The sequence below is a fragment of the Ailuropoda melanoleuca genome, chromosome 7, assembly GCF_002007445.2.
Source record: "Ailuropoda melanoleuca isolate Jingjing chromosome 7, ASM200744v2, whole genome shotgun sequence".
Classification (NCBI taxonomy): Eukaryota; Metazoa; Chordata; class Mammalia; order Carnivora; family Ursidae; genus Ailuropoda; species Ailuropoda melanoleuca.
Window position 1 is genome coordinate 47374281 of NC_048224.1, and position 12055 is coordinate 47386335.

At 39.0% G+C, this 12055-nt stretch overlaps 1 protein-coding gene across 1 annotated transcript in view; it reads left to right on the plus strand.

The window, feature by feature from the left end:
- Nucleotides 1-12055, plus strand: part of CNTRL (centriolin) — a 79015-nt gene that overhangs the window by 32119 nt on the left and 34841 nt on the right. The window contains 4 exon segments of the mRNA XM_034664436.1: nt 1862-2015; nt 3104-3324; nt 6327-6503; nt 8714-8848. Coding sequence (XP_034520327.1) covers nt 1862-2015; nt 3104-3324; nt 6327-6503; nt 8714-8848 — 687 coding nt within the window.

Sequence of the window (12055 nt, forward strand, 5' to 3'; positions counted from 1 at the left end):
TTCTCAACGGCTCAGTTTTAACAGGACACATTTTAAGTTAAGGTATGATGATTTTCTCTCTCTTTGTGCAAAAGACTTGAATGGAGGAGGAGTCAGAGATGTAAGTTCCTGTTTTTACAACTCGTTTGTGAGCTCCATGGTCGTGAAAATCGCAGAATGTTCTTTTGCTCCCATGTGCTTAATGCAGATCATTGGCATATTGAGCCTTTTTTGGTTCCTGCGTGTAAAGAGATTACAGTGGCATTTTTAATGGTGAATTTTAAAGGTTTAATGATGGAGACATGAAGGCAGGAGTTGTTTTTTGTTTTTTGGGGTTTTTAAAAAATTCTCTCTTGAGCCATAAAAATCCTAAATTTACTTATAATGTAAGCTGTTATCTGCAGTTTCCTTCCCAGAAAGATTTCAGATGGGTATTTGGGGAGGGCAGGGAAAGAAGAGTTTTGAAAATCCCATCAGGTTTTACAGTAGTAAAACAAAAACGTTCTGAAAAGGCTGTCATTCACTTGTTCCTTAAAAGTGAAGGGACTTTCTTTCTTATCTTTGGAGGCAGCAGAATATCTAAAATATTCTTTTATAAATCATGGCTATTAGACTTGAGAGCTTGGAGTTGGTTCTGACTGTGATAGAGTCTGTTCTCCTGATAACTTTCTCTTGGTTTATTGTTCTGTTCCTCTGATCCTGTGGGGGCTAACTTGAGCCTTGAGAGTGTGAATGAGGGAATTATTTTGTCTCCACAGGAACAGTTGCTTCTGAAGAGACCTGGGCAGGTCATTGGTGGATCTGAGATTCAGTTTTCTCACATGTAAAAGGAAGGGTTAAACTAGACCATTGGTTCTCAGGTTTTTTCCCTTAAGCATGCCTGAAAATACAATCTAGTCTTTTCAGTTTACAGCAGCTCCCGAATGCATGGCTGTCACGGTGTGAGTGGGTGCGTGAGTATGGGAAAGCTCTGTTTTCCACCAGGGGCATATGTCGAAATAGAGGAGTGTGCCTCTGGAGGGCCCTCCATCTTGAGAATCACGGGGCTGAATGGTCATGAGGTTTCCCTCAGCCCCCAGTTTATTGAACTGAAAAATAAAATGTTTCTTTGTATAAGGAATTGAAAATAAACGTTAATTCCAAGTAAATATTTCTTCCATGTCTGTATTTTTCCCTGAGATGCCTTTTTTAAAAAGTACATTTAATGTACTTTTTTGATTAAAAGGATATGATTATTATAAATTTTTTTAAAATATTAAACATACTCATAAAAAAGAAAAAATCTCCTGTTACCCTTCCACCCAGATAGAATTCTTTTTAAACATTTTTTTTTTTTTTAAGATTTTATTTATTTGACAGCACAAGCAGGGAGAGCAGCAGGCAAAGGGAGATGGAGAAGTGGGCTCCATCCCAGGATCCTGGTATGATGACCTGAGCCAAAGGCAGACGCTTGACCAACTGAGCCACCCAGGCGCCCCCCAGATATAATTCTTGTTAACATTTTAGAATATAGTGATTTTCTATGGATATGTGTATATGTAATTAACTTTTTTGAAGCCTTGTTAAAAGACATATTCAGTGCCAGGAATATTGAACTTGGCTATATTACCAAGTAGGTGTGCCCTTGGAAAAATCATTTAAATTTAACCTCCTTGATTTTCAGTTGGTATATCTATGAAATGGAGATGATTTCCTTATCAAGTTATCATGAGGTTTAAATGAAAACTGCCTATGTGAAATCAACACAGAGCCTGACACAGATAGACTCAAATTGTTATATTTTATTTTCCATTCTTCCTTTAGAAACGTTAAGCATATTATTATTTTTAAAAGAGTTTAAGAGCCTCGGGATTTTGTTGATTTCTTTTTCCTTTCAATTCAGTGCCATATGAAGGCTCAGAAAAGAGGTAAAGAACAACAACTTGACATTATGAACAAGCAGTACAAACAACTTGAAAGCCGTTTGGATGAGATACTTTCTAGAATTGCCAAAGAAACTGAAGAGATTAAGGACCTTGAACAACAGCTTACTGAAGGTGAGAATTTAAGTATGATTTAAGGTAAATTTATTTAAATTTAAACATTTAAGATATTTTAGTATTAACAAAAGATGACACCCAGGCAGGCATTAATCCAGCTATTAGCTGAATATGCTTCAGCTGTTCATACCAGTGTTTGATAGGGAAATATTTGCAAAGTACCCAAAAATGTTTACAAAAAGCAAAACATTTTTCCAGTTTTAGTTTTGCATTGATTTCCTAGTGAGTGAGGTCATTACATTCAGTAGGCAAGAAGTCAGTACATGTTCCTGATGAGCCCTGGCATGTCACTGTCTTCCTCCAAAGCATACAATCCTTTCAGGAACAAAGAGGCCATTGACACCAGGGCATTCAGTGTCTAGTTCTAAGGAGAGTGTGTAAAGAACGTTAGGATCCACTTTGCAATGCAGATTTAGATTGTGACATTGCTGTACTAGTGGAAGAGGAAGATAATATAGGTCATAGTGGTAAGGGCCTGGGATGGGGTAAAAAGAGCCCAGTTCCCATTTTGCCATTATCAGCTGTGTGACCTGGGACGACTTATTTCTAACTCGATCATTAGTTGTTGGGAAGATTAAATGAGGTGGTGTTTATAAAATGCCTGGCACATAGTAGGTACCCAATACATGGTTTGGGTTTTTTTGTAAGTCTTCAAGTTACACGTTTATGCTGCCAGTCTTGGATTAGTCTTGTACTTTGAGTGGTTTTGTTTTATGTATCTAGCAGCAAGGACTTATGGTTCTGTTGAACAGTTTTCATTATTTTATTTGGAAATTTATTTGGAAAAGTTTAGTTTCATTATTTTATTTTAAACTTTTTACAGCCTGAATTGAACATTTTATAAGCAATGCCCACTGAATATACTATTTTTATTGTTAATTAATTAATACTACTGTACTATGGATAATAGAGGGAAGAAAGATCATTATGTCTTGAAAAGGAAAAACAAGATGGTACAAAATCATTGAAAGCCTAGAATTTCTTTCTTAGCCAGTAACAACTAAGGAGACTAAATGCAGTAATTATATATCTTGAAAGCATTTTCTTATATACATTATCACCTTGCCTTTTTCCATTTTGCTTAGGACAAATAGCAGCAAACGAAGCCCTGAAGAAGGATTTAGAAAGTGTCATCAGTGGGTTACAAGAATACCTGGAGACTGTCAAAAGCCAGGCCGCTCAGGCCCAGAGTGAGTGCAGAAAGCTACAGGATGAGAAAGAGACATTGCTGCAGAGATTGAGTGAGGTCGAGCAGGAGAGGGACCAACTGGAAATAGTGGCCATAGATGCAGAAAATATGAGGAAGGTATGATTTGTTTCTTTCTTGCCTGTTTCCTCAGCCTCAGAAGTAGGTGATGCCCAAATTAAGTTAAAGAAGTTAGCAACTGTGTAATTGGAAGTAACAAAAAGTATTAATGGCCATTTAATGGTGTTTTTCTCTTTAGTTGTGAAACACTAGGAATCATTATTTTTCCCCTACTAAGAAAAGGAAGATTATTCTGAGTTTTTATCCCTGAAGGGTGTTGTTATCGAAGAACTCTAAAAAATACGCAATTTAGCTATTACAGTTGCTGTATTAAGTGTTCGTATTTTGTTATTTGTGCAAAATTAAGCACAACATACTTGTCTTATTCTTGTTGTTATTCACAATTTTAACTTTATTTTACGAAACAAGACACAGTATTCTAAACAATACCCTTCCGTACCTGGCTAGTTGCCATTCATTTGGAGATTTCACTTGATCTGTTTTACATTTTAGTTGTTTGACAAAATTTATCATGCATGAGAACCTGGATTCCCAAATTTCATGCCCAGTAGGACTTGCTATGGAAGTTTGAATTCATATATTTAATATTATGAAAATTCTCAGGCAGATAAAAATGTCAAAAATTATGTTTAACACCATGTACTCTCAACTCAGCTTAAGAAATAAAACATTGCAGATATATATGAAACCCTCTGCATAGAGGTAACAGAATCTTAAATTATAGTTATTTCCCCACACCTCTTTTATTATATATGTAGCCATCCACAAGCAATAGGTAGCATTGTTTTGCATAATTTTAAGATTTATATTAAAGATATCATAGAGTGCATATTCTTTGGCCACTTTTTTTCTTCCTTTCTGTTTCTCTTTTGGGGAATTATACGCATGCATACTTATAGCTCTAGTTTGCTTATTTTTATTAGTGTATATAGCATTCCATTATAGGTACCACCACAAATTTATTAGTTACTCATTCTTCTCGTGGAGGACATTTCGGTGGCTTCTGGTCTTTTGCTATTACAGTGTTGAGTGTAACATCCTTGCACACATCTTGAGCACGGGGACTATGTTCAAGATTGAAACTCTTAAGTCAGAGGGTATGTGCCCCCCTCAGCTTCACTAGACACAGTCAAATTACCATCCATAGGGATTCAGTCAGTTTCTACTCAACCAGCAACGTGAGCACCACCACTCTACCCCATCCCTGCCAACACCTTAGTGTTATCCGACTTTTATTTTTTAAGCTTTTATTTTGAAATAATTTTAAATTTACAGGAGAGTTGCAAGAATAATACAAATAACACTGTACCGTGCATTCAGTCATCAATTAATATTTTGCTATATTTGTTTTCTCTTTCCTATATAGTTTTTACATGTTTTTATATAAAATTATTTGTAACCACTGAAGAATTAGTTGTAGACATCACCCTCCTTAGCTCCTAAATATTTCATCATGTGTTTCCTAGGAACAGGGACATTTTCTAACATAGAGTATCTAACACAGAATAATTATCACATTCTGGAAATTTAACATTTTGTCAGTCTTGGTGTTGCCAGTCTGCTGAGTTTGAAATGGTATTTTTTTATTATGAAAATTGTACATTTATAGGGAATGTTAATAGTTCAGTAAATATGTGTTCTCCTAGATTAAAAAAATATTTTGCTGTATTTGTTTTTTTTTCTCCTTGAGTAATTTGAAAGTTGCAAACATCAAGACATCAACCCTTAAGTACACATCTCTAAAAAATCAGGACATTTTCCTCCATCACAACAATACCATTATTATACCTAGAAAAATTAATAGTAATTCCCTAATGTCATCTAATATCTGAACTGTATTCAAGTTTTCCCACTTGTGCCAAGAGCGTCTTTTGTAGCTGTGTGTGTGGGTGTGGGTGTGGGTGTAGAGATCAGGCTAGTCAGCCTGTAGAGTGTCCCACATTCTGAATTTGTCTGTTGTTTTCTCATGATTTGTTTAAATAATTCCTCTGTGCTCCATGTAAACTCATATCTTGTTTTATAACTGCATTTTCCCTGGATTACTGAAGACATTGAGCACCTTCCCTTTGTTTATTTGCTTTTCAGGCTTCCTCTTCAGTGAATTCCTTTTTCATATTTTGTGTCCCTTTTTCTATTGGATTGTCTGATTTTTAGGATTCTTTATATATTCTGGACGTTTGTTGATTATAAGTGGAATTTGCATTTTGCACAAGCAACCCAAATAATTCAGAAGCCAAGTGGTTTTTGGACCACTGCTGAGAATCCCTTCTATAGACGTTCTCATCACAGGATCCTCCTCTTTAATTTAGAATAGTTTGATCAGATTCTTCATGATCCCAAATAAATAGATAAAAGCTGAAATAATCATAAAAAACCGACAAACTAAAATGAATCAGAACTGTGGCATGCTAATCAATACGTACTGATATTCTTGTCAGCACTCATTCAAGTTCATCTATCATCCTTAATTAAATTAGACAGTGCTAATCCAATTTTATTCTTCTAATAAGTGAACGTGCTGTGGTTTAATAGAAAGGGTGTGGGTTTTGGAGTCAGATCTGGGTTCATGTCCTATCTTTTTTAAGCTACACAGCCCTGTGCAATTTACTTAGATATCCATTTTCCAGTTCCTCTTCTGTAAAATGGGGATAATACTGTGCCTTACACAGTTGCTGTGAAGATAGGATGAAAGAATAAATATGAAAACATTTATTCCAGTGTCTGATGGAAAACAGGCCTTATATTTTATCCCCCCTCTCTTTTCTTCTTATGTATTCAGACACGTTTAAAGTTTCCCACAGCTGATTACTTTGGAAAACATGTTGGTAGCTCACTGATTTTTCTGATTACGTTTAGTCAGGATTTTGTTTTCCAACCTAGATATGCACAGCCTGCAGCTTCCCCGTATTGCTAATGAAAACTTCCTGTGCCACGCCAGCATTGGCTGGCCATTTGGTTCACGGTGCTCCAGTTACTTACAACGACTTGCAGATGCGTATGCAGAGCAGGGAGGGTTCCATAAACGTACTGCACCCTTACAGGAGCTCGCGGAACTAGAGAGTGCCCTCCAGGAGCAGCGTGAGGTGAATGTGTCCCTGCAGCAGACCCAGGGAGATCTCAGTGCCTATGAGGCTGAGCTAGAGGCTCAGCTGAAAGTACGGGATGCTGAAGCCAACCAGCTGAGGGAGGAGTTGGAAGAACTTCGAAGGTTCAGCCAGGTGAGTAGGTGCATAGAGCCATCTAGAATGCAAGGCCTGTGGCCTTAACATACCAGCCTTTCTTTAGTGTTAGATGAACCATTTTTTAATAGAATATATGTGGAATGATGGGAAGAGTACATTTTTGGAGTCAGGTGTTCTGAGTTCAAATACTGCCCCTGTGAGCCCCTGTGTGAGCATGCAAATCACTTCATAGCTCTTGAGCCTCTGAGAAATGCCTCCTTGTCTGTAAAATGGGTTATCGTGAAGATAAGGGCAATATGGGGCATGAAAGCACGTAGCAGTTGGTATTCAATAAATTCTAGTTTTTCTTTCTCAAAACAAGGTTAAGAGACCTCTTTTAAGTTAGTGTTATATTTTATTTTGCTACTTTCTATTTTGGTTGGATAAAGTATCCACTTGTTTAGATTGTACTGGCAAATTAGAGAAATAATTATTCATCCAGTAACCACTTACTGTCTGGCCACTGAGGGCAGGCGCTGTGGATGGTGCAGTGAACAGCACAGACACGGTCACTGTCCTTGTGGAGCTGGCAGTCCAGTAGTGAGACAGGTGTGGGAGAAAGAAAGGGATAGCATTCTCTAGCGGGAGAGGTGTGGTTAGGGAAGACAGCCTTAAAGAAATATCGCACCTGAGACTCAAAGGATGAGTTGGATTTTGCTGTGCAGAAGGAGCAGGGGTGAAAAGGGTAGGGGTAAAGAATGAGTGTTCTAGGCTGACGCGAGGAGAAGCAGCATAGTGCATTTGAAGTGCTGAAAGTATGCCTCTTGGATGCCAGGAGCGAGAAGAAGAGTAGGAAGGAGGAAGAGAGAGAAAGAGAGGCAGACAGGGGCCCGTTACAGCATATTCTTTATCAAATTAAAAATTAATTTTGTTTAGCTATAATTGACACGTGCTGCATCCTTCTCTAGGAAGCCCACCGTGACCCTCCCTCTTGTGCCTGCTGGAAATCTAGGTTCAGGATCCTATTTTAGTTTTCCTGTAGCCTGTGCTCAAAGCATTTTAGACTTTTAGATCTAAAATTTTTAGATCAGCTTAAATTGCCCATCTCTCCTGCTAGACTCGGAGCACAGTGAATACCTAGATTGTATATGCCTGTTTCTGTCTCAGTGCCTGGCACATAAAAGGGGTCAGTATGTACTTATTGGATGAAAGTGAAATAAAAATAAGATAGTTTGAATCCCAGGAATGTATATAAAATAACATTCATGTGATTAGAAAAGGAAATAAAAATAGGTCATGCTTATTGTAGTAATTAGTTTGTATCCCTTATCAGATGTCAAATGACCACCTGACAATTGTCAAGATTATATTTCTCAAGGGTATCAAGTTTTACAAAACTATAGTTGATAAGATCAGAGTATAAAAAAATAGGAAATTGGGGGGAAAACAATTAAGATAACAGTAAATACAGATCTAAATAATAAATAAAATTTCTAGATGGCATCTCATTTCAAATAAATTCTCTTTTCAAGCCAGCCTTTACTAGCTTGAAGTCTATTGTCCTTTGTGTTCCCATTGTCCTTTTTTTTCCTCGTAAGTCTTGACAAAAATATTATAACAGCCTGGCCTTTTCACAGATTTACTTGGTATTAAGAGGGATATTCCCCTTCTTGGGAGGAACACTACCAGAATTGGTCTTCAAGCCATATATTGAGAATATGGAGCTTAACAGATCTCTCTCTGATCTTCAGATCTCTAATTGGTATACTTTAGCTGTATGAAATCACTTGTGAAGCTTATTAAATGCAGATTCCTATCCCCCCCACCCCCGCCAAAGCTTCTGGCCCATTGAGGCTGGGATGTAACCTGGGCATCTGCATTATTAACAAGCACACCAAGTGATTTGGTACAGGTATTTGAGGACCACAGTTTGAGAAATATTGGGCTAAGGGAAGGAAAAGCAGTAACTGTTGAATCACTCACAGAACTTTTAAAGGTAGGTACTTGGGCCCACCCCTGAGAGTCTAATTTGGTATATCTGAGCTGAGCTGATTCTCATGTTGATTGTTAAGTATTAATGGTTGAAGGAGGCATATGAAAAAGATTAACTTGGGCTTTGAAATTTCGACATATAAACATAAAACCGCATTATTATAAAACCATAGCTATCAAGGGAATGTGTATGTATATGAATGTATTTATGCCTTTTACATGAAAAAAAAGCATTGCTGTTTATGTTTTCCTATCGTTGCTTCCCATGGCAATAGTTAGAACAATCGGCCCTTCAAGCGGAACTAGAGAAGGAAAAGCAAGCCCTCAAGAATGCCGTCAGAAAAGCCCAGCTCTCAGAAGGGAAGGACCAAGAAAATAGTGAGCTCCGCACACAACTCAAACAGCTGCAGGTAGAGACATATCTGTCCAGGATATATTCTTACTTGGGACACCCTAAGTGTGTTTAGTCAGACACTTAACCTGCTCCAGACTGTGGTAAGCAACTCGAATTATTAGAAAGGAAAGATTCTGGATGGGATAGTACCGTAGCCTCTGTTCCCTTGTGAGCCCCTCGCTGTAAGATTATCAACACACGCATCCTTTGTGGTGTTCTCGTGGAGCCAGTGTCGGGAGTACACAGCAAGTGCTGTATAAATGAACAGGGGAAAGCAATACCTGACGTTTCCCTGAGAAGCAGATTTGTCACCATACTGAGCTAGAAGGATCAGATCGATGCATTCTTCTTCCACTGAAATATCTTTGTAATTATCCAGGAATTTAACTAGAGTGGGTTGCAGAACTTCTTAACTGTAAACAGTTTTCACAGTCCCCTCCTCAGAAAGGATGCTACTACAAATGCAGTCATGGGGCGCCTGAGGGGCTCAGTCAGTTGAGAGTCCTGTTCTTGGTTTCAGCTCAGGTCATGATCTCGAGGTCATGGGATTGAGCCCTGGGGTTATGGGGTCAAGCCCCACATCATGTCGGGCTCCCCACTCAGTGGGAAGTCTGCTTCTCCTCTCCCTTTGCCCCTCTCCCCCGCTTGTGTGTGCGCACACATGCTTTCTCTCTCTCTCTCAAATAAAATAACTAAGTCTTAAAAAAAAAAAAATGCAGTCATTTTACATCTGTGGCGGTTTGCTTTGGCAGAGTATTTTTACTGCCACTGTCACAATAATCTGCCTAACAGACTGCCAGAGAAGCAGGTGGACAGGACTTTCCAGATAATTAAGCTCTCAGAGAGCACAGATGTTTGAGCAAACAAGTACCTGGATCAACACTCAGGTTGCAGTCTGTGAGGCCAACGGCCACTTGGCTGGCTGAGGTGGTATGTGTTATATGCTTGGTTACATGCTATGGTTTTAGGGAAGGCTTCCGTGCGGGGGCTGGGGGGAGGTTGTGATAAATAAGACTAATAAGCTCACCCAAATTCTCTCTCCTCTTCCAATGCCTTGAATATTTTTTCCTTGAAGTTTAAGGAAACGTAATAACCTAGAATTTAATTTTTATTGCTATCAGCTTAATTTCTGAAGCAAGTATCATAAAAGATGTATGGATTTTCCATTCTTGTTTGCCTTGTGTGTCAGATGTTCAATAGATTACTGGTTTTTATTTTTACCACGGAAATTTTCAAATAATCACAAAAGCAGAACAGTCTTGTCCTTTTGTTTACCCTACTTAAATAATCAGCATTCTGCCAGTCTTGGTTCTGTCATTCTACATGTTTTGTTTGCTGGAATACTTCAAAAGAAAATCCATACACCTTTATTTCACCCATAAATACTTTAGTATACATTTCTTAAAGAAAGGGACTAAAATGTCTTCTTTTGGGGCCTTCTCCTCCAAGTTAGAAACTGAAGTCAGCTTTCCAGAGTGCTTAGCCCATGCTGTGAGACTACCTTACTTGGAACTAGGTCCTTGGCCTACTAACCTCCTGATACAGAGTTCAGGTTAATCTGACTCTGCATATTGTCTTTGTCAGAAAACCATTTAGCTGCAGTGAACTAAAGCCTGCTAACACAAGCTCCAGAAAGGAGACAGAGCTGCTCTGTCAGTCAGTCTTTCAGGAGCTACGTGGCTCTCTCATTTCTCCTTCTCTGTCTCTGTGGGCATTGTATTTGCCCACCATGGACTCCAGCCCCGAGCTGACATATCTTTACAAGGCCTGCTCTTACGGACTTGATGTCCTGGGTCTTGGTCCAATTTTGAAGAGAGTGAGAACTTGTTTTCTGTCTAGTCAGCGGATTGTCTGGGTCGGATCACTTATGGCCAAGATTAGACAGTGGTACAGATCTGGGCACCTCAGGGCAGTGAGCAGGACAGTTTGCAGATCACAGGCTCCAGATGGCATAGGCAGTTAACATGTTCATTGCAATTCTGAATTCTCCGTTTTAGTTAAGAGTATTTCGCTGAGTTTGAAGGAAATTAATTACTCCGGTGGAATATAGGCATTCAGGGGAATACAGGCAACACCTTAGGATGCAGAACTGTTTTTCTTTACAATTCAAGGTGATTTTAGCATTTCTTTTTACTTGAAAGAGGCGAAGTGTGAATTCTTGGGATATTTGTGTTTGTTAATAATAGACTGGCATGTCACAAATACTCCCACAGAGAATTATAAGCTATTAGAGGTTTTATTTTTAGTTGCTTGGCAGACGGAGTATCATGGCAAAGTGTTTTTTGGTTTTGTTTCTTTAAGTTTGAATTATGGACATTTCAAACACATACAAAAGTAGAATACAAAAATGAATCCTTGGGGCGCCTGGGTGGCACAGCGGTTAAGCGTCTGCCTTCGGCTCAGGGCGTGATCCCGGCGTTCCGGGATCGAGCCCCACGTCAGGCTCCTCTGCTATGAGCCTGCTTCTTCCTCTCCCACTCCCCCTGCTTGTGTTCCCTCTCTCGCTGGCTGTCTCTATCTCTGTCGAATAAATAAATAAAATCTTTAAAAAAAAAAAAAAAAATGAATCCTTATGTACGTATTACCCATCTTTACCAGTTATCAGCACGTGGCCAGCTTTACCTCATTTGTAATGCCTGCCGTAACACACCCCTCACACACTGAATTATTTTGAAATACATCTGAAAATCTTGTGGTGCTTGGGTGGCTCAGGTCATGATCCTGGGATCCTGGGATCCAGCGCCGCATTGCACGCGTCAGGCTCCCTGCCCATCGGGAAGTCTGCTTCTCCCTTTGCCTCTGCCCTTCCCCCCACTCATGCTCTCTCTCTCTCTAATAAAATCTGAAAATCTTATTTTGTCTGTAAATACTATACAAAAGGTTTATTTTTTAAATTTTTTTTAAAGGTTTTATTTATTTGACAGAGAGAGACACAGTGAGAGATGGAACACAAGCAGGGGGAGTGGGAGAGGAAGAAGCAGGCTTCCCGCTGAGCAGGGAGCCTGACGCCGGGCTCGATCCCAGGATTCTGGGATCATGACCTGAGCCGAAGGCAGACACTTAACGACTGAGCCACCCACACACCCCTATACAAAGGGTTTTTAAAAAATACCACTTTATATTTTAAAATTATAGTAATTCCCTAATAGCAAATGCCTTATCATATGTAAATTTTCAAATTGTCTCACACAGTTTGATTTTGTTTTGTTTCAGAAAGAGAGAG